At 37.4% G+C, this 23,544-nt stretch overlaps 1 protein-coding gene across 5 annotated transcripts in view; it reads right to left on the bottom strand.

Annotated features, from left to right (window-relative positions):
- LOC117425746 (WW domain-containing oxidoreductase-like) overlaps positions 1 to 23,544 on the bottom strand; it is a 339,286-nt gene that overhangs the window by 154,425 nt on the left and 161,317 nt on the right. Inside the window, exon 9 of one of the 5 annotated variants that reach the window (XM_058993708.1) lies at positions 21,238 to 21,582. The exons of the other annotated variants lie outside the window; for them this stretch is intronic. Coding sequence (XP_058849691.1) covers positions 21,574 to 21,582 — 9 coding nt within the window. The 3' untranslated portion in view covers positions 21,238 to 21,573. Of the gene's footprint in view, positions 1 to 21,237; positions 21,583 to 23,544 lie in introns of those variants that run through there. 5 annotated transcript variants of the gene reach the window in all.

The following is a 23,544-nucleotide window of genomic DNA, read 5'->3' as shown; positions in this document are numbered from 1 at the left end:
GAGAAACAGTTCTGAGCTTACAAAGAAACTTTTACACAATCTAACCTAAACCTGGTATGGCATTTGGCACTTGTTCCCGTTTATAATAAGCCCACAATTACTGAATACACATCTCAATCCCACACTACAAAACAAGGTAGGTGTCCTTTTTTTCTCCAAATGAATCATAAATGCATATACATTATTACTTAAAAGAAACCTCCCACCAGAAGACACCTCACACACAGATGTACTATTTTAAACCTGTAGGTGGCCTGTCCTTTTCTCTCAACAACAGTAACGGTAAAGGTGGTCGCTGATATATTATATAGCCACAAACCACACTGTTACTGCTCTAGGGGATCCTTCCAATGTCCAATGCAATGAAACTAGAAAGGACCGTCAACACTGGATGAGAGGACCTCAGTAGAAAACTGCAGAAGACCACATTACTAACTACAAATAATCAGATGTTTCCCAAACACTGTTTTGCACAGGAGAAAAATAATACTAGTTTTGAACCTACGTGCTATTTAGTATGTCGTGCAAGCCAATCTCTGCTTGAACCTTACACTATAAAGCTAAATATGCTGATTAAATTGTAATTTGTTTCTAGATTTTGATCTTAAATGCTTGGTACGTCTTGTCTACAGAGAATGTGGTTAAAAAAAAATATATATATATATATCAAACTCTGCAAGTCATATAAGACTATTTCTAATAAACACCTAATTGTACGTGGGCCTTGCAGTTGCACAAACGAGGAGATGAGCACGTTTGTAGCAGGCTGTGGGTGTAAGAGGCGCGTTGCCAAAAAAACATCCGAAACTCACTGCAAAAGGTCTAAGGATGTGATGAAGTTGCCATCAACTTGCCTCTTAATGAGATCCTTACAGGGCACCTTAACACACAGAGCTTATATACAATAAAACAATGCTGCCAATAAAGCTTTTTCTCCCCAACCCCCTTAAAATAATATATATATTAGGGATGCACCAAATCCAAGTTTTTGGGATTCGGCCGAATACCGAACTGAATACCGAATCTACAAAAACTGTCAAGAAAACTGAAGGAAACTGTTGAATGAAAAACAGACCTGCAGCTACTAACAAGGGACGCGCACAATCTGTAGTTTTGAGTCTTTTAGTTCATAGTATTTTTATTACAGAATGGAAATATATCCCTGAATAAGATTTCAGTTTGAAACGTACACAGTTTACCGCTAGCCCCCTTCCCCCCACAACAGAAATGTCAAAATACAGAACCGTTTACACTTTACAAGAAAGGAGAGCTGCATCTTTGCCATAAACCACTATTTTCTTTAATGAAGTTTCAACCTGTGTCACCTGATCTGAAAGTAGGGTTGCCAACAGGCTCCAGAATCTCGAGACACATTAAGGCAGGTCAGGTTTTGTAACTTAACTGTAGAAGCAAGAAATATTAAACAAATAGAAACTTTACCTCCTGCCACAATGTTAAATGAAAGAGTGCAGGTGAGTGTAAAGTTATCTATAATGGTGTTGCACTATTTTGGTAGATATTGTTTACTGAATAAAAAAAATTCAAGCAATACGATTAATCGTTGTTGCGAGGCTCTCCGGATAGAATGGCTATCAGAATTAAACAATTAAATACATTTACTAAACTGCTCAAGCAATTCACACTCACCGTACATGTCGAATACATTGCAGTTTAGAGAGGTGAGTTAAAAAAGTGTCCCGAGATTCTGGAGCCTGTTGACAACCCTATCTGAGAACTATGAGGAAAAATCACCGTGATGAGTGACCTGAATGATCTCCCTGCGAAATAAAACCCACATTGATTTAAATGCACCGAGTGTGTAACACATATCAAATAGGCTATGAAATAGTTTAAAAATTATTTTAATAAAACACAGTTCCCAAATGGTTAAACTTATACAGGTACATTACAATAACGTAAAATTTAATTTATTAAAGCATATTGTTCAACAATGTCTTGCACATCTGATAGTTGTAAAGTTACAAAAAATATATATTTCTGTGCACAGATTTTTCTTTTTTTTTAATCTCAGTCTGATCTCTAGAACACGTTTGACAGACAAAGCAACAAAGCACAAAAGGCTACAATAGTTTGCCGTTACTATTTATTACAGGTTTACTGCATAACTTTACTCCATGAAAAGTGTGATGTGAATGTGCTGTTGCATACGGGGGTATGTTTGCCCTCAGCAGCTGGATGTGTTTACTGCGTGCGCCACCAGTAATTTAGGGAGTCGAGAGCTGCGACAGAGTTCATCAAACGTGTTCTTGTTATTAAATACAACAGTTACGGATTTGTGTCTTTTATTTAAAGAAATTTTATTAAAAGGTATTGACAATGTCGACCCAAGGGACTTTTTCGACCTGAAAAAAGAAACAAGGACCAGGGGTCACAAGTGGAGATTAGATAAAGGGACATTCAGAACAGAAAATAGGAGGCACTTTTTTACACAGAGAATCATGGGAATCTGGAACTAACTCCCCAGTAATGTTGTTGAAGCCGACACCCTGGGATCCTTTAAGAAGCTGCTTGATGAGATGCTGGGATCAATAAGCTACTAACAACCAAAACGAGCAAGATGGGCCGAACAACGTCCTCTCGTTTCTAAACTTTCTTATGTTCTTATGTATTTGGTGCATCCGTAATATTATATATATATATATATATATATATATATATATATATATATATATATATATATATATATAAAAAATACAGGGCTGGCAATGGAACGTGAAACAAGCAATGTGATTGGTCGAGCAAGGTTCCAGCTGTCCATATATTGGATGGATACGGACAGTTGGAGCCTTGTCACATATTCTAAATCACTGTGCTGCCTCATATATACATCCCCTGAGCCAGATGAGATCCTCCCAATAGTACTCAAAGAAATGAAAGAAGTTATTTACAAACCGCTAACCAAGATCATGCAACAGTCTCTTGACACAGGGGTTGCACCGACAGACTGGAAAATTGCAAACGTAATACCGATCCACAAAAAGGGAGACAAAACCGAACCAGGTAACTACAGACCAATAAGCCTGACTTCTATTATATGTAAACTTATAGAAACTATAATAAGATCCAAAATGGAAAATTACCTACATGGTAACAATATCCTGGGAGACAGTCAGCATGGTTTTAGGAAAGCGAGATCGTGTCTAACTAACCTGCTTGTTTTTTTTGAGGATGCAACATCAACAATGGATAACTGCAAAGAATACAACATGGTTTATTTAGATTTCCAGAAAGCTTTTGACAAAGTCCCGCATAAAAGATTAATTCTCAAACTGAATGCAGTAGGGATTCACGGAAATGCATGCACATGGATTAGGGGGTGGTTAACATGTAAAAAACAGAAAGTACTGTTTTGAGGAGAAACCTCAAAATGGAGCGAGGTAACCAGTGGTGTACCACAGGGATCAGTATTCGGTCCTCTGCTATTCTACATTAATGATTTAGATTCTGATATAGTAAGCAAACTTGTTAAATTTGCAGACGACACAAAAATAGGGGGAGTGGCAAACACTGTTGCAGCAGCAAAGGTCATTCAAAATTATCTAGGCAGCATTCAGAACTGGGCAGACACATGGCAAATTACATTTAATAGAGAAAAATGTAAAGTACTGCACGCAGGCAATAAAAATGTGCATTACAAAAAATAACTCTGCCATCTCAACTCCGCCCCCTGGTGTATCTTTTCAATGGCAATGTCCACAGTATCATAAATACAGATGTTCCAATAAAATTAATTTACTCAGCTTAACTTAGTGTGTAGTTCAAAGTTATAAATATGTCTACTTTATTAGCATAAGGATATGCCCTAAACATGATTTATGCTTTTTTTCTTCAAATCCACTGTTAGACCTGGATTATAAATGCAATAAGGCCCTTCAGGCTGTCCACATACGTAGAATATACAGACTTATTCACCTCGTGCCTCACAATGCCCAGAGGCATCCGTATATTCGATGTATACGGACTGCCTGTCGTGTCTTATTGCATACATATAAACACACACATTTACAGTTCAGTTTTCCCTTTGAAAAGACAGATTCATTCTTTTTGTAGATGGAAGAAGAAACAGTTATCTTCAATGATGGTGTGTTCAACCCTTCTACATTCCCCCACACTTGAATAGTAATTAAATTGATTCTTTTTTTTTTGTAAGTCTTCAATGTGAGGATTTTTTTAGTGAGGGGAAAAACTAAATGCCACATGTAACCTTCTTGTGTACTTCATATCTGTGGGAAGAATTATGAAAAGAACGGTAAAGGGATCTTTATCAGAAACTGAATTAACGCTCAAGGTACTCCATTTGGAAGGTAAATCAAGCGAATCCATTAAAAAAAAAAAAAAAAAAAAAAAAAAGCCTTCAAAAAGGCACCGCATGAGGACACCTTGAAAATGAAGAGAGGACCTTGTCATGGAGCGGTAAGGAACCTTGCTGAAACAGCACTCTTTGGAGAGAAAGATCGCAATCGGACATTCGCCAGGGTCTGCACAATTACCTCCTGCTAAATAAAGGTCATTCACGTCATTCTTGCAAGGGGGAAAAAAAAGATTGTATTTATTGTAACAGTACATTCTGGGAAAAAAGAAGCTACTCTCCCTGTGACAGAAAACATACTTATTGTGTATTTATTTATTTTTATTTTTTAATTCATGGAACTTGCCATTTAGTACTGTAGTACTATGCTGAAAATTGATTATATATTTCACTGCTAAGGAATGGTATGTCACAAGAGCGTGTGTGTGTCTTTGTATTATTATTATTATTATTATTATTATTTGTTTATTTAGCAGACGCCTTTATCCAAGGCGACTTACAGAGACTAGGGTGTGTGAACTATGCATCAGCTGCAGAGTCACTTACAACTACGTCTCACCCGAAAGACGGAGCACAAGGAGGTTAAGTGACTTGCTCAGGGTCACACAATGAGTCAGTGGCTGAGGTGGGATTTGAACCGGGGACCTCATGGTTGCAAGCCCTTTTCTTAAACCACTGGACCACACAGCCTCCTTTGTATCTCAAAAGATGATACCATTGTAAATCTTTTGACCAGCTTATGTGTCAATACCCCCACTCTGGGGTTATGACTGGGATATATACATACATATATACATACACATACACACATTATATAATTTTTTTTTTTTGTTATCACACACTGCACTCTAAAAATCTTAAAGTAGGTAAACATGTTACTTTGTAAACATGATTCAAGATTCTAGTCTAATTAAAACATGTTAAGGATATGCTAGAATCTGAGATCAAGTATATACACCATCTACCCTTTCACTCCAATTTTAGTTGCAGGGATGACCAAAATGCATGTTATACAGTGGTGTATGTTATTCCTGTACCTTTCTGTTTACTTACTGTAACAGCAGTACAGAAACCAGATTATTACAATCAGTCTATTTGATGGGACAGTTTGCAATTGGTAGACCACAATGCAGCCAAACTATCTATCAGGGGAAATAATCACCTAAAAATACAGATAGTATCACTTTATAACAGAATACAGGATCAAAACTCTGGAATCACGGGCTCCCAAGTGGCGCATCCAGTAAAGGTGCTCCGCGTGGAGTGCAGGATGCGCCCTATAGCCTGGACGTTGCCAGTTCGAGTCCAGGTTATTCCTTTAACGACCAAGGACGGGAGCGGCGCACAATTGGCCGAGCGCCGCCCGGAGGGAGGGAGGGCTAGGTCAGCCAGGGTGTCCTCGGCTCACCGCGCACCAGCGACCCCTGTGGTCTGGCCGGGCGCCTGCGGGCTTGCCTGTAAGCTGACTAGGGCTGCGTTGTCCTCCGACACTGTAGCTGTGGGTGCATGGTGAGTCTGCATTGTGTAAAAAAGCGGGTGGCTAACGGCACACGCTTCAGAGGACAGCATGTGTTCGTCTTCGCCCCTCCCGAATCAGCGCAGGGGTGGTAGCGGTGAGCTGAGCCTAAAAATAATTGGACACTACTAAATTGGGGAGAAAACAATAAAAAATAATTGGTGACTACTAAATTATTATTATTATTATTATTATTATTATTATTATTTATTTCTTAGCAGACGCCCTTATCCAGGGCGACTTACAATTGTTACAAGATATCACATTATACATTATTTCACATTATACAGATATCACATTATTTTTACATACAATTACCCATTTATACAGTTGGGTTTTTACTGGAGCAATCTAGGTAAAGTACCTTGCTCAAGGGTACAACAGCAGTGTCCCCCACTGGGGATTGAACCCACAACCCTCCGGTCAAGAGTCCAGAGCCCTAACGCTCCCGTCCTTGGTCGTTAATAAACCTCTGGAATCAGACAGATTCAGCACTTTCTTAGGAATGGGTTAAACAAGCTTTCCCGGCCGTGTGCTAACAACCACACCAACAAAAGATTTTCCAGTGGTGCGCTCCATTAATCTTCTTGTAGGAGATCTCCTCACAGGGGTTGCACAGGTGAGGGAGGATTGAGGATTAGGGCGCTGACCCTTGTTGGCTGAACCGTACAGTAGAGCAGCATTACTCCAGGCCAAAGTGGGATCAGCCCAGCCAGGCTTGTCTCGCCATAGCAACACTGCTCATCTTAATTGCCTTGACAAAGAGAGGTCTAAATTGAGAGTCTAGAGAGGTCCAGGCCCCCTGGTGTCAGCATGGGTTGCTCCCTGTGAAGACTTTTAAGCTGCACTGACAAGGGTGGCCGAGTGTTTCTCTAACCCAGTGATCGAGAGAGCGCTACGCTTCTCTCACATCCTGCAGACGTGTCTTTTTGGCAAGGGAAGAATTGGATAGGGAAAAATAGGATAAAAAAAAACTTTAGAAACAGTTTCTGCAAACTTTCTCTATAGAGTATATACATGTGTGTGTGCATTTGACTCAATGATTTTCCTAATATTAAAGAAGACGAGGTTCAGAAGTACAGTTGAGTTTTTTTAAATAGTGTTTCCGTGCTGTACAGACGTTCTATGTCATTATCCGTTAGTGCTTCAGCTTTATTTGGATGATTGCCTTTACCTTGTTTTAATTTCCTGTTCCTCTCCAGTTTCTGAGATACGAATGTACCCGCTTTACATCATTTTATTTTAACGTATATTCTCATTTTGTTTGATCATTATTGAACACTCCTGTACTGTGGGTGTTTGAAAAAGTGATTTGTAGAGTGATTGAAAACGAGACATTTTGTGTTTGAATTAAAAGTGATAGTCTTGAGAGTCGTATGGGGCAAAGTTCAAGTATATTTTCCTCACCTGTTTTGCCTTGCACTTTGAATTAACGCACTGATATCCCGATCCTGGAGTATGCGCTTCCGCCCACTGTTGCCCTTTGCTGATGATTTCTTTCCCTCAGAGTTCCATGCCAACATCACCTTAGACACTGTTGCTCGTGAAACATCAGCAAGTTGAGCTGTCTTGGTCACTGAAGCTCCTGCCAAGCGCGCCCCAACAATCACCCCTCTTTCAAAGTCACTGAGGTCTCCTCTTGTAGCCATGCTAGTCATAATTATAGGCAACCAGGCCTGTCCAGCATTTTTATACATGATCCTAAGCATGCTGGGATGTTATTTGCTTAATTAATGCACAAGCCACACCTGGACAACACATATATGGAACTTGACAGAGAATCCTACAATACATCTGTGTATCATATATGAAGACAATAGCCATACCTCCATCATGCAAAATTCTAAAAAGTCACATTACTTCATATATTGGGTCCGAGGTGAATGTCAAGATAGCCCTGCAAATATGAAGTCACTACCTCACATGGTCTTTAAGATATGAGGTTTAAACATATATTTCTCATTTGCATAATTACTTGTCATGAATCATATTTTCTCAAAAGATTATTTTTGACAACCCAGTTGAACTGTAGGGTTATTTTTGGGGCTTGAGGGGCTGCTTGTGTCCTCTTTACCAGCTTGACTGCACACTGTGTTTGAAGAGAGCTCCACCTAAAGTCCATCTCAATGGCAATACGTTTAAAATGTGTGCTTTACCCACAATATTGCTAGAACTGAATACAATGTACCAGCTTCTCTGATTTAGCCAGTACCTCCTCTCTTTGGCTTCAACGAAACCCCTTTATTTTTTCCTCAAACAAGGCCACCCTCTGTCCCTCCTCTACACAAGAAAATGAACTCACAGCCTGTTATTACTGCAGTGCTCAATAGACAGGGCCCTTACATAGCGTTCACCTCCTTATCAAACACAAAGGCTGCTCGCGAGAGTATACAAGTGCTCAGTTACACTCAACACAAGAGCAATTCACTTGTTCTCAACAAGTTGACTATTGATTGCGAAGGCCTCTTCTTTTCCAATTAATCCAAGGCTTTCAGAATGGGGGACTGCATTCCCCAAGGCTTGCTAAGATGATGCTTTTCTCAGTAGGTAAAGGCGATGACTTCATGAAAAACGCAGGCAGACTAAACTTTCAGAAATGCAGAAAAAAAAAAAAATCAACAAGGCCAGTGGTAGGCAGCAACTTGGTATTTAAAAAAAAAAAAAAAAAAAAAATCAGAGAAACAGAACTCTAGACACCAAGCAACAGGCTATTTAAAAATCTGATTAGAATGAAAGGATTTTTTTTATTTACTTTTTTTTTTTTTTTTTAACCAGACAAAGCCTAATTTACATGACTGCAATATCAAAGAACAATCAAACTGTAGTTACAAACACATACCTTACTTAATACACAAATCACACACAACCACCAAATCAAAACTATAAATACATCCATAATTCATTCAATATTAAGTCTGGACAAAAGGCTCGTCTTGAAGTGGTGTAGTAAAGACCACATCTGGGATGCCTCTCTCAACTAGAACTTCATAATAAAACAACAGCTGAATATCTTCAAAGGTAAAACCCCTCCCACTTTAGAAGATTGTACATTACTGGAGGGTTTAATAAGTTGCTTCAGAAGTTCTCCCCTGGCATATCTAAATCCCAATAACCTGAACTGTTGGACTTAAGACTGCCTGAGTTACCTTTCTACATTTACCGCTTTTAATGTAGGTTTAATCTTTTCGTTTAAGGTAAAAACAAAACAAAAACAAAAAGATAAAGGTAATAAACTGTAGAGAGTTGGCAAATGTGCCTTTGAGAGACGCCAGAGCATACGTTATGGTGACACCTTTCTTGTGCAGATTGATTCTCATATTTATTACCATATTAATCTTTCATCTTTGATTGCAGCTCTGCATGGATTTGCTGTGCCTTATTTGAAAGTCAAAAGATGGGAACCAAAAACTACTTGTTTTACATTTATTACAGGCTACAGATACACTGTCATATTAAAACACAGTAACACCTCGCAAAACTGACAACAACAGAGCAGATTAATCTATTATTGCTTCAAGTGAAAAATTATGCAGCCCCGGCTTAATCAATGAGCATAAATAGCAGCAAAATGTAAACCAATTTATATTGCAATTAGGGGATGGCTTTGATTTTTTTTCTTCTTCTCGCAATGTGTATTCGAACTCTTTACTGAAAGGGGAGAATGGAGGCATGGCAAAGTCCAGATAATACAACCAAGCCATTCTTTTAAAATGGTACACTTGTTACACTAACAAATTCACCAATATCATACTAATGGAAAGCCCTGGATTACTGTGGTAACAAGCATATCCCAATACTCAGAGCTTTGAAAAGTCTTCGGATTGGCAGCAGTTTGAAACTGATGACTTATCACCGCTCTTTAACTATATATGGATTTGAAATTGAGAGAGATTCCCATTCGCATAATGCACAGTGTATTTTCCACCCCAGTGTTCATCTGGGTCAAGTACCAGAATCTCAAGCAATCAGGTTTGGATCACCAGACCTGACCCACATAACTGGAAAAGTAAACTGCATCAGCTCTGGAGCAGTTCCATGAGTTACCCATTCTTACAGCTACATTTGAATTGTGTTGTTGTATTTGTATTGCATTTAATAATGTGAATGCACTGCCACTGGGAGGAACACACCCGCAGGAATGAGAATTAAAGGACGGCCACATTTGGATCTGCTGTTCACATCATCTAAACCTAGAGAAAAAAGGGGTGGAATTGACATATTTGTAGATGAAGCAGGTAGTTTCAGACTTGTGGTGAAAATAAAGAATGCGGTAGTTAACTAACACTGCTTTAGAGCAGAAATGTACTTTTAGTCTGGCAGCCTTGTGTTTATTTAGTTTCTATTCCATTTATATAACGATTGAATACCCCCCACCCCCATTTAGAATAATGTTTGGTCCCTGATATAAGCAGACCCTGCTTACTCACGAAAAGAAAGGCATTCCTTTCGGAGACTAGAAAAATGCTAATGTTCTTCCCAATGAATATGATGTTTGAAAAATCAAATCCTCCTTATGGATTTGTCTCTCTCTTTGCTTATGGACCATATGTCTTTTAAAGCACAATGACTTGAGGCTGAACTGCATTTACAAGAAACTACACGGCAGAGATAGGTATAATCCTTAACAAACAAGATTTTAAAAAGTATAGATCACCCCAAGCACAGTATGCACATTTACTGTATCTAAACTAAAGTCTAGACACAACTCCCCCGAGACAACAAGCAACCAAACTTTGAAGAAAAGGATTTTTGCTGGTTGAAGTGTTGGCTTTTAGAATATGTGCCATACTGTAGCTTATGTCTGCATTTGTTTTTTTGTTAGCGGGAATAAAGAAACTGTAGTGTGATTTTTCTCAAAATATAGATCAGTTTGAGAAACAAGTCAATCATAGAAAAGTAAATCTCATCTTGGTTTTTCAGCCACCTGAATCTAACACAACAGACGTGTTTTACTGTTTTATTCAGAGTTTGCACATTAGCTTGGTGATGAATTTAAAATGTAGTTATAAACCCTTTTGTCTAAACAAGATATTTAAAGGGGTTGGTTGTTTTGTTGTTGTTAAACGACAATTCCCAATGCCCCCCCCCCCCCCCCTCCCCACCAAACAAAAAAGAAGATCGTAATCATTCTGACTGACAGCTATTTGATTTGCCAGATAAATGACTGTCTGACCTTACCAAAACCTTGTGCATGCACACACACACACACACAAGAATAGGTTCAAAGCTACTGTGGTCTCAGGGAATCATTGTGTTGCAATGGGAGCAGGAATACTCTAACACCTTGGTGTTTTTCCCACGGACCACTTGCACACATTTTTTCACAACAGCATTTTGAAATGAATGTTTATGTGTGTCTGTACAAGTACATGTAGAAAGTAAAGTATTTATAGAACGTACCTAACTAAATGAGATTCCTGGGCTTCAATCTTTGCTTCCAGGTCAGCAGGAATGTTGTCATTTTGCACACTGAAAGTTGCTGATGGCAAAGTTCCTTTTTTTTTGTTTACATTTTTTATTCACATTCTGAATGCTTTGTAGATAAATGGCGTCTCAGTGTTGCATAACAGTTTTGTTTGGCAAATAATGCACTGGGGCTTGGGTTCTCCTCGGATCCAGTAAATGTAAATGACAGTGCTGGTCCCCGCAACCATTACCTCATGTAGAAAATTAATCAACTTCACTCAATGTACATATAAAAAAACACTGGAATATGAAGACGAGGTGGGTGGGAAGCAATCTGAAATATTAAAAAAAATGATTGGCGAGTGTAGAGGATGTTTTTTACCACTTCTTGTGGGTGATGTGTAAATTTAACAGGATTGGTGGCACACAGCATTACAGCATTTTGGTTAAATATGACAACATTAAGAACAGACTGTACACATTATTGGTATTTAACAGTTCCATTCATCCCACTGATTGGTTAGTAACTCAGGAATCACACCCAATCCAATACAATGTGTTACCAGCCAATAGGGATAAGACGGCAGCAGTGGTCATATAAATGGTTCTGCAATCAGTTTTACCTGCTTTTAAAATAATAATTAAAAAATCCATTGCAGGAAAGTTTAGAGGGATGAGACATTGCTGCTAACAGCCTAACTGATAGAAGCTTTGAGATGCAGCCTGTTATAAGACACTATTGTCATCCCATGAGACCCTTGCCTACATGATTCAGTGAGTCTTTAGACTCTGCTGAAGACTCTGGCTGTTGAGTACATAATGGAGAACATCAGCACACAAATGCAGTATATCACATAACTCATGGCACAGCTCAACAAGTTACTGCTGTTAGACTTTTTTAAGATAGCACTTTGAGTCATCAGATAGCAACATACATTGTTGACCTACAAAGCGACCCATATAATGTCTGTCTAGACTAGAAGACTACAAAGAACCCCTCTTGATGAGACTTTGGACTTTCTGCCTTTAATAAGCCTCAGTTATTTCTAACACCTTTGAAGGTAGAGGACTATGATGCAGATCTCTCCTCTATGTAGGCTGAAGCTATTAAAGCTATTTGAGTGGGGTTCAAACTGGAGCATATATATGTACAGAAAAGCAAGCATATGGGGCTGTAGCAGGTGCAGCCCAACATGGAGCACTGAAACTTTATAGACTTTTCAAAGTTAAGAACACGTAATATTGAGAAGATTTTTAATTCTCACTTGCTATTGAATATCTACTTTAAAGTCCATACAAATTATTTAACAAAGAATTACATACTTTGGATTATTGATGTTGAGGGTGCTTTATGGTAACATAAAAACATAACTTCAAGGGGATATTGTTTGTACAAGGCTGCAGTAGTTGACCCTTATATATAGTGGCAGCTGTGGGATGTCTACCTGTAAAGATGTTGGAAAGAAGTTTCTCTCGAGTATGGGAGATTTTGATAGCTTTCAAATATCAAAAACTTTTTTTAAAAAAACATACAAATGTCATCAAACTGAGAACGAAAATGAAAAGTGCATTCCACTGGAGTATTTCAAGTCAAAATTAAAATAGGAATACAATATTTTCTGATTATACTAAGCCACAAGTTGCAGCAATGGACCCAATACATAAAAAAGTATAAAGAAGCATTGCAGACTAGTGTTCATACAGTGTAGGTGATTAAGTGCATCCCACTGCTGAATTTGCAAGGCTTGTCTTACCATGTTTCAGAGAGGACTCTTATGGGCAGGCAACCAAGCCCTGTCTGCCTAGAATTCATCATGAGCTGTCACACGCATACACACACACACCCTGGTCCCACAGGTTTCCTGCCATTTACGAGACTGAGATATTACAGCTAGGTAAAGTGCCACCCTGCACCTTGAGTGCTTGTATTAAAGCTTAAGTAAATGTGAAGGTGGGACTTTATGTGCAGTTCTGGATCATTGCTAATGGATTCTGGCACAATGCTGAAAACAGTAGGGGGTGGGGTGGGAGAATCATCTCCCACCTTATATGCTTACACCATCATTAGTCCTAATTACATTTTGTGTGCTGCTCTTTTTCTTTTTTTTCCACTGTACATTTTGGCTTAGGGTATTCGACAGGATACAAACATAAAAAGTTACAGCAATGAGATATGGATTTTTCTGTATCAACCTCATCTTATTCAACATCTGATGTTAAAAAGTGGACCAGTTTATTTAGTCACCAATCCTAGTTTGAGCCCCTCAGTGGCTAATGTATCCTGTTGCTCAGATCATATTTTTTTTCCAGGTTACTGGATTATACTGGGTTAATTATTTGTTCCTAATGTTCTTATGGGATCGTGCATTAGCTTATAAATAAAGTGAATTTTCCTGGTTTTTTTTGTGTACGGATGAATTTGAAAGAGTGAAAGGGAAACAGAAAACCTCACTGACACAATTACCTCTAACCTAACACCTCCTAGATGCACATGTAAGCTTTATTAACCAGCCATGTTAATGACATACTCTGTTATACAGCTGGTCACCATTGGTTTCTGATTTTGTAATGTTTTTTTTTTTTTCCTCACATTTCCTGATTTCACTGTGCCAGTTTACTTTGTTATCAAGCAGATTTTGATGAACATGTGTTGACAGTTCTCTTTCCACACTGACCTTGGCTATATCTCTGGTGAATCAGCTCTATGATTGAAAGTTATACATTTTTTAAAAGATGGTCTTTTGAGGTGCAGGTTGAAAATGTCTGCAGAAAGATCTTAATAATAATCATTGGATTAAAAAAAAAGTGGGACTTGTAAAGTACTCACACTGATGTCTTCAAATAAACGATCAATATAAAAATACAGCTTTTAAAAAATACATATTTGGATGACTTAAATTCTTCAGTAGATCAGTTTTCCACCAGATATATTGCTGCTACTCAATTCCTATGTTTGTATTGGTATACTACGAGTGAAATGAAGTGTATGCTGGGACCCTAAGGGAGGCTTCAGCACATCTATCGGTTAACTAAGAAGCTATTCAGGGAGTGCTTTTTAACTGCAGCTCAATGGAGGGCTGTAAATCAGACCAGAGTCATTCAGTTTACAGTCCAGCGCAAACTGGAATCAGCAGTGATCAATGAGAGCTCCAGCCCTGATGAGGAACTCGCTCTAGTCCCAGTGCTGAGGCTCTGGAAGCAGGGGCACTTTTGATTTAGAGTGAGATGGATTCGCATTGACAGATGTGATGGTGTGATGGCAAAGTGAAAAGTTAAGACTTCTCAGGAATCCAATAGGTTCACATACACATCTGCATCGTATATTTTTATGCTTATGTATTCACCGGCAATGGATTGCATTTATATATTTAGGTTTTATTTATTTGTTTCTGGACCTTTTTTTTTTGGTGTTAGATTTTTAAATTTTAGAAAGCTCAGGAGAATAGAATTTGGTCTCTCTGATCACCTTAATAAATATATGTGCAGTATTTCAATACTCTCAATCAAGATAAAAAAAAAAATATTTAACTGTAATTGTAACGTCTTATTCCCTTTACTGTTGTCCCTGTGTTTCTTCCATATAAAATACAATATAATTAAATTAAATTAAATATAATTTCTATTAAAATGGTTACTGACTCAAAAGCTAAAAATGCATGGAGATGACACATGGATTAAACAACAAGACCCCTGCTGAAGGAAGCCCATCTGTCTTGATGAGCTACGGCCCCTGGCAGCATAAACAAGGCAGAAATGACAGTCAATAAAATCACAATTAGGTGCGCCGAGTGTCACTTTCCCTTATGCACACAATCAGGGAGAATCAATAGGCAATGGCCTGGAAATCTCTCCCTCTACTCCGTCTCATTCTCATTTTATTCCGATTCCCCCTGATGAACCTCTTATTTGTTTCTTTAGAGAGAGAGAGGGAAGATTGAAAAAAAAGGCCCAATTACTGCTAGTGTCACCACAGGATAAGAACGCAAAAAGCTGCCAAATTAGCAATCGTTAGTTCCCGACAATGAAATAGCTTGGAAGCAGGGGGTGGGCAGAGTTATATTCAACAAGTCAGTGAATGTGCCAGCAGAAGCAAAACGTCTTTACTTTCAAGCCCAGGGATATCAAAAGGACAGTCTTAAAAAAACAAAAAACAAACCAAGTGACCTGGATAATCTTTAAAGTTCCACCAACGTCAGCAGTGTTCTGCAGATTGGCTTTACTGGATTGCACAATGTGTGCCGCTTTTTTGTTTGCCATTTGTAAAGGTAATGGACTTATAAAGCTCTATTTACAGCCAGCCACAGTTGACCAACACAGGAAGCTGATTTGATGTGACAAGTCTGCAAGGCGTATATTCTGTTTCACATTTTTCAGGAATGTTGTAGTGAAATTTTAAATTGCTTCTGTTTCTAAGAATCTACCACTGGATCATCCATAGAGAGACTATACACAATTACAAGCTGTGTTTACTCATCCTTAATTTTTGCTTTGAATATGCATGCACCTGCTAACTGAGTAACTACTGCATAATGAACCATCTATCAAAGTTTATCAGATCTGCTGTAACTGAAATTGATTTGCAAGAAGGAGATGCAACTTTTATACATTTCAGATTACAGATCTACAAAACAAATGACATTGTGAATAGCATTTTGTTTTTTTATTCCAATCCTTGTTGAAACCTTCCTGCAGAAGTCAGGCCTGCTTCTTCATATTGACAGTTGTGTGTGTGTGTTTTTTTTGGGGGTTTTTTTGTGACGTAAGTCCAGAATGATTTGGAACCACCTAACTGTTACCCAAGTAGCATTTGAACCCTGAACAAATATGTTTACAGTAAAATGCATGCAGGACTGATATGTCCCAGATCAATCAGATTCAAGAGGTCTTCCCACCAAAATGTTCTTCCTCCTATTTGCAAAATACATGTACAGTATTCTTTACATTTCTAAACTCAAATCTTAACACTTTGTCTTTAACAGACTTTGAAGGTGACAAAAGAAACAACTATTATTTGACGTGCATTCAACCTTGAGTAGGATGGGGCCTCTTACTTAAAAAAAAAAAAAAAAAAAAAAAAACACAAAGTACAGTTTTTTTTTCCAGTTTATATTTTGTCTAAATGCCCTCGTACCAGGAAATAACAGAAGAAAAAAAGGTGTTGCTTTTTTTAAAATCAGCAAATTGAAGACCAAGGATAGACTTGACCTAAAATCTCTCCATAGGTATGTAAAGAGACCTTTTAAATGGGTATATTTTATTTTTATTCTTTTGGTGCAGTGAACAGCATGCAATATTTAAAAAAAAATAAAATAAAAAAATAAACACTGTTCAAATCAATTCCAAGTCAGCTCACAGTCATTACTCTCATTTCCGTTACATATTTACTTGGAAGAAGAAAAGAATAATAATTGTGATTTCATTTAAATTACATTATTATACTTCTTCACATTGTTGGCTTGCGTCCCAATGAAGCCTATAGTCTATTGCTGGGTACACTTCATTATTTAATTAACGCAGTGTCGGTTTAGCAATTAACCAAGATGAGCATATGTAACTTTGTCAGCTGTTTTTAATCTGAGGGAGTAACCTTTTGAATTAAGTGCGTAGAGAAAAAAAATGCCTATTTTATTCTCCCTAATTACGACATCAGAAATATCATGTTACAGTGTTCAGTCATTTAGAGGGGCTGTGTCAACATGCTTCATTACGCAGTTGAGAGGAAATTTAAAAAGATGTTCAGGACAATATTTCAAAGAGTAATGACAATAAATACTGTCCTGTGCTTTGTGGGCAATCACAGAGCATGTATTTTAAAAATAAATGTGGTTCAATATGAAGAAAAAAATAAGCTGAATTAATAGTTCATGTTGTTAAAGCACTCAAAAAAAAAAGTCATAGTTTATATGTTCTGTAAATCTGTTTGTGGTTTATTTTCAAAGTATTTAATGAACTCCATGTTTTTAATAATTCATAGCACTAATATACAGTATGTCATGTTCTAATTGCTCTGGCACCAGTCTCTCTCTTCCAGAGGGGCCAGCTCTACCGTACCCTGTGCAGTTCTTATTTTCTGAAATGGAATGTACTCTGCCCTCATCACTGTCAACCAAAAATCCCTTGATGGTTGACAAACCCCAATTATAAGCTGATATTTACCTGATTATTAATGTAAATGATGTAGAATAATTTCTGAGGTATTCCTAAGAGGGTTTAAGTTGTGCTCCATTTTGACAGCCTTTAAAATGATGTCTACAAACAAAGGAGCAATAAACCTCAGCTATACACAGAATCTTTTAGGTAGTCTAAAGAAAATGAAGAATCTAAGCATCAAGGAGCCCTGTACTATATAACAATATAATATATATGTATCCAATGTTACCATGTCAGAAAATGCATAGGACCACTATACTAATACTTGATGAGAATAGCTTGTAAAACATACAGCAGACCAGTGCTTCGATCATTGGAAAAGGTTATTTAAGCGGCAGAAGCACCTCTAATTTTCCTAATAGGTAGTTTCCCCTACCAAATAATCTTCACAGGCACTGTACTGGCAATAGAATAGCAATGCAAGGGTTATATTATGTACAAGGCAAGATACCACGAAATGAGCCAGTGGTAGAATGAACCTACTATGGTAAGATTTTCATATTTAGACTTAACAGAATCACAATAATATCAACTGATACACGCAGGTAATCAATTGGAGTCACATCCACTGGATTACCATTGTGTTGCCATTCTCAGATTGCTAATGACACTGAGAATAATACACTGGTATTATAATTATGGTAGCCCAATGTTTTTTTTTTTTTTTTTTTTTTTTTACGGTACGGTTACTTACAAAACTAGTGTAGCTGTCATGAATGGAAGCCGACTCTCCAGAAGTGACTTTCTTTCAAAGATTTTCCCTGACTTAATATTTTTAAATTAATATTATATCAAAATCAGCCTGAAATAACTAAGGTCATATAGACAAAGGTCAGACGGTTATGGTCCACATACTAAAGGTAATTTAGTTTGGAGCAGACTTGTTTCCAATACAATAGGATGTTTTTAATGATATATCTCTGTATATAGCAATGAAGCTACCCCCCCACCCCCCAAAAAAAAAAAAATATATATATATATATTAATGCTGTTCTCCCCAATACGGTAAAGCAATACAGTACAAGCCCTGTCTTGAATTCAATATGATACTCTCTCAGAAAGAATTTCCATATTTCTTGATGGAAAAAAATAAAATAAAAAAATCTCATAAATAAATGACAATGCGTAGTCTGCTCTGGAAAATGAAATATAATTTTGTGTTTGCATTTTATTCAGCCCCATAAAATGTAATCTCTCTTTTAATACTCTGAATTGTATAAACAGGGGCGGTTGGTGGAATAAACATTAAGAATGTAACCTTATGAAAATCGTTTTTTGCATTGAAAAATATTATCTTCAGTGTGTATTTGTTTGTGCAACTGTAAGCACAGCAATAGTGACTGCAAATAAATACTAACTACAGTTTTTTTTTTTCTTTTGTCCTTTTTATGTAAAATAGGAAATGTGCAGGCCTACTGAATACAAAACAAACAGCAGTGTAAATATAACAATAAGTAAACAATTGAGGACAATCTCAACATATCATTAAAGGTCAAACTTAACACTACCATAACACAATTCTGAGAAAACTCTGTGCATGTAACACAGTCAACAGTCCGCACAGGTCATCACATCAGGCATACTAGTGTGGAGTAGTGGTTAGGGCTCTGGACTCTTGACTGGAGGGTTGTGGGTTCAATCCCCAGTGGGGGACACTGCTGTTGTACCCTTGCTCCAGTAATAACCCAACTGTATAAATGGGTAATTGTATGTAAAAATAATGTGATATCTGTAAAATGTGAAATAATGTGATATGTTGTAACAATTGTAAGTTGCCCTGGATAAGGGCGTCTGCTAAGAAATAAATAATAATAATAATAATAATAATACTCTATTCAAGCAAAAACTAGAACACCTTGAAAAACTGTACAAATAAAAAGAATGTGTAAAAAAATATAATAATAATCATAATAGCAATGCAGTCATGCATTTATTGTTTTATAATACATAAATGTATTATGCACAGTACATATATATCTATATCTATATCTATATCTATATATATATATATATATATATATATATATATATATATATATATATATATATATATATATATATTGATGTTAGACCAAATTCTCACATAGAAGGATCATTTTATGTTCCTAAATCACTTATTTCTTTAACAGTTAGGAGGGGTTCCATGCATGAAGTAAGTTTAATCTGTTCCTGCCATTGATTATTTAATAGTTATTTAATGTAGTAAGATGTTTTTTTTTTATATTCTCTGTGACAGTGGTGACACGGAACAAAACAAACAAGTATTGTGCTGGTATCTAATTAGCACGCGTAGGAATTGTTATTTCTCTATTTCACTTCTCTTTACTCACGTTCCACCTGTGAACACACTGACCCCGAGTGAGTGATTCGTAACTCTTTATATACAGCTGTGCCAGGACTCGATTGCCAAATCATTCAATCTGTCCCCGGCACAGTCCTCATGTGAACTAATTGTGCATTACCCATGCCCAAATACAAATATACATTTTACATCACCCGCTACATATACCAAACTATACCAAATAATCCAAACTACACCCAGGGCAGGGGTACCCGGTGACACATCTCTCCTCTTGAGCGCAGCACACATAGCCTCAAAGGCCACCACCCCCCTTAAAATCCAGGGCCAGGAACGGAGGCCTCATTGGGCCCACGGGCGACAGTATTGTCAGTGGTAAATCTGTCAGTGGAAATGCTGACAGAGGCAAGGCTGGCTCCTCCAGCCAGGGCAATCCTGGCAGTGGAAATGCTGCCAGGGATGAATGGGGGCGTAAACGAAGCCACCTACAGTGGAGTGCCCGGGCTCGGCACAGGCGACGCACCAACTGCTGACAGAGGCAAGGCAGAGGCGAAGCACCACTTTTCCCCTGCCCAAATACAAATCTACATTTTATATCAGCAGTGCTACATAACCCAAAATATACCAAATTACTCAAAACTATACCCAGGGGCGCGGGTACACTGTCACAAAGTGTTAATGTATGTGTTTTTAGTGGCCCTGTTGACTGGAAAATGCATAGCACCACTGAAAGTTGAATCACTACTGCCAGTAACAATGACAGTGCTACAAGATAATGCTTGGTATCACATCCCTGATTTGGTGTTTTATGGGCACAGGCTGTTGTTATAGTTATGTTCTAACCTGATATCTGAGTGGTTTATAAGATACATGGCTGCCATGGTTCAGACAGCTGATTTTTTCCTCCAGGCAATTGCAATACTATTCTATGTTTTCACACACTATAAGGTCCTCGGGGCAGGGAACTCATTGGAACAATACCTTCTAATTAAGATTTCCAGGATTTATTAACATTTTTTATTACTTTATGATTTTCCTTCAGGCGTTTACACACACACAAAAAAAGGATTAAATCACAAAAACAGAATAAAGGAAATGTGGTAACACTGTATCCTAAGCCACATTACTCACAAAGTATTCTCAATAATAGCGATTTTGTTCTGTTGAAGATATTTTGGTTCTATGCTTGTATTTTATATATAAATTTGGAATATTTCAAAGATAACACTATAGAGGAAAAGTTGCTGCTGTTTCCTGGTACATCACTTCATTTGTTGTTGTTCAAATGCACTCCAGTGGTCTTGCAGCAATCAGACCATGTGAGCAGTTACCAGGATGCAGAAGTTCATCTGTAGTGCTGTTTTTGTAATATTTGCATTTCCTGAATTAACCTAAAGAAGAAGAACTAAAAGATTCTCACATAATAATAAAAAGGGTACAAATAATAATGTTTATAAAGCAAAAAAGAACATTGATTTTAAAGCACGGATTTCTAAAGACTTACAATTGTAATTTATTTGTTGTTTCGTGCTTTTTAAAGGGCTAAGGGTAAGAATTTTCAATAAAGAGTAGTTGACCTTATCTCTTGCGTTGCAGTGCTAGTTTATTTTCTTCTCTGATGGTCTCCGATCTTTGCCGAGCTGTCTCACCGCACTTGGTTTGACCCTGAAGTGTCCGTGCGACGGTTATGCACTGTAAAGCTCTGGGACATCTCCAGCATTGATTCCTCCTGTAGCTGGCTGTGTTCTGAAAAAGAGTTCTGTGTGTTGCACTGCACGCACACACAAAAGATGGCTGCATTCTATTGTAGAAATGTTCAACTCCCCACTGCGTCATCGTATGGTAAGAAAAAGATCCCTGTTGGAAATGTTCCTAAACCAACTGTAAAGGTGACAATAAGAAAAGAAGAAAAAGTACAGATGTACTAATGAATTGAAATTAAAAAAAGCATAAGAAATGCAAGAACAGACCAGGAGACTTAACAAGTAAAATTAATTTGTTTGTCTTAACATAGACCCCTGTGGACATTCACAAGTCTACTTGAGAGCGGTTCAGAAGTGAATGGTAGGGTGTGTGTTAATTTTAAGGATTTGCAGAAAGCTTGCAGAGCTGTGAGAGTTAAGATTTCATGATCCTGTGGCCTGGATGTAGCTGGTATCACCGTCCCTCACTTTTCATGAACAATAAATGAAATGAAAAAAAAAAAAAAAAACACCCTGTTCAGTATTAATCATAATCTGTACTATAAAAAAAAAAGAAAGTATACTGTTAATTTATATTTCATCATAAATTAGTTAACCGTTTGACCACCGAAGCCTGGATTAGCGAGAGTCTACTGTACTGTATTACCAATAGATGTTATGTCTTTGACAAATTATGTTACATACTCCCATCCCAACTACAATGAAGAAAAGAAAAGCATGAAGGACAAACAAGACTAGTAATGTAGTACTAATGCATTTCCCTGCTTGGACAAAGCATTACCATACTAAGAGTGTCTCAACAAATGATAAATTAACTGTCTTGTGCATTAAGTACAGATTAAACCGCACTGGATTCCGCAAAAGAGCCACTTTCACTTTAAACAGGACTTCAGACTTGACTTCTTAAAACCACAGAACTGTTACTGTGTATTTGCCAGTTAAAAGCTTTCTGAAATATTTTCTTATAGTGGAGCACTGAGAGGGCTCGATATCTGATGATAGAAGCAATGATGATGTAGCTGCTTCATTTTGTTTTATTTAAACATTTAGATGCACTGGGATAAAAATCCAACAGGAGGCTTTATCGCTGTCTCGCTATGATTTATAAATGCCTGGAACTCCGGGACTACTCGCTATATGAGTTTTCAGACTGAATGTGATTACAGCAATTATCCCTTGAGATCTAGACGGCATCCTGCCATGAACCCATCATAGTGCACTGTCCTGTTCAGAAAGCAAACATAGGAGTGGCATAGAACCTTTAAACGTTTTACCCTGTATAGTTTTAAAAGTACCTTTCATATTTTTTTTTTTTTTTAAAGTTTACAGGTATGTTGTAGTAGTATTTTGCTTCGTGGGTGGTCTTGATAGCATTTTTTTAAAATTTGTACTGCTGTTGCATTGTTAGTATTATAACTTGTGTTAGCTTCTAGAAAGTGTCAAGCAGGTTTCAAGGGGCCATGCAGCTATAGCTATCTTAGCTCAAATACGCAGTCACAGTTTGGTTTGGCCATAGACGAGGATAGGTCACTGCATTATGTAGACTTTTCTAGAAGCATTCTGTCTATGCTTTCGTTTGTTAGTGTCTAACAGGGACCTTAACTAAAACTATATATATTAAAAAAATAACAGCATATTACTACATTGGCTTAGCTTTTATTAACACTGCAGGGTTGTTATCAAGTTCTCAGTAAATGGATAGTTTTGTATTTCCTTAGGGGTGTTTTTTGTTTTTTTTTAACACTTATTTAAGATACCCCTCCAGCTTTTATGAATGTCTTTATGATTTGCCTTTTCATTCATGTAACTGTGGAAAAAAATATACCCTAAAATCCCTACCCCTCCTTAGATTGTTATTAGTATTAATATCACTTAACTAACTTTGAATGGGGTCTTGCATAGCACACAGTGACCTATGTGACATGGTTATAAAGTGAAATTCAAACCAGACTTTTCTGCATGCATACATACACATACATACATACATACATACATACATACATACATACATACATACATACATACATACATACATACATACATACATACATACATACATACATACATACATACATACATACATACATACATACATACATACATGCACACATGCATACATTGTATAACTATTTTCCCCAAA

This window comes from Acipenser ruthenus, chromosome 20 (assembly GCF_902713425.1).
Source record: "Acipenser ruthenus chromosome 20, fAciRut3.2 maternal haplotype, whole genome shotgun sequence".
Lineage (NCBI taxonomy): Eukaryota > Metazoa > Chordata > Actinopteri > Acipenseriformes > Acipenseridae > Acipenser > Acipenser ruthenus.
This window is presented reverse-complemented; position numbering and strand designations above follow the sequence as displayed.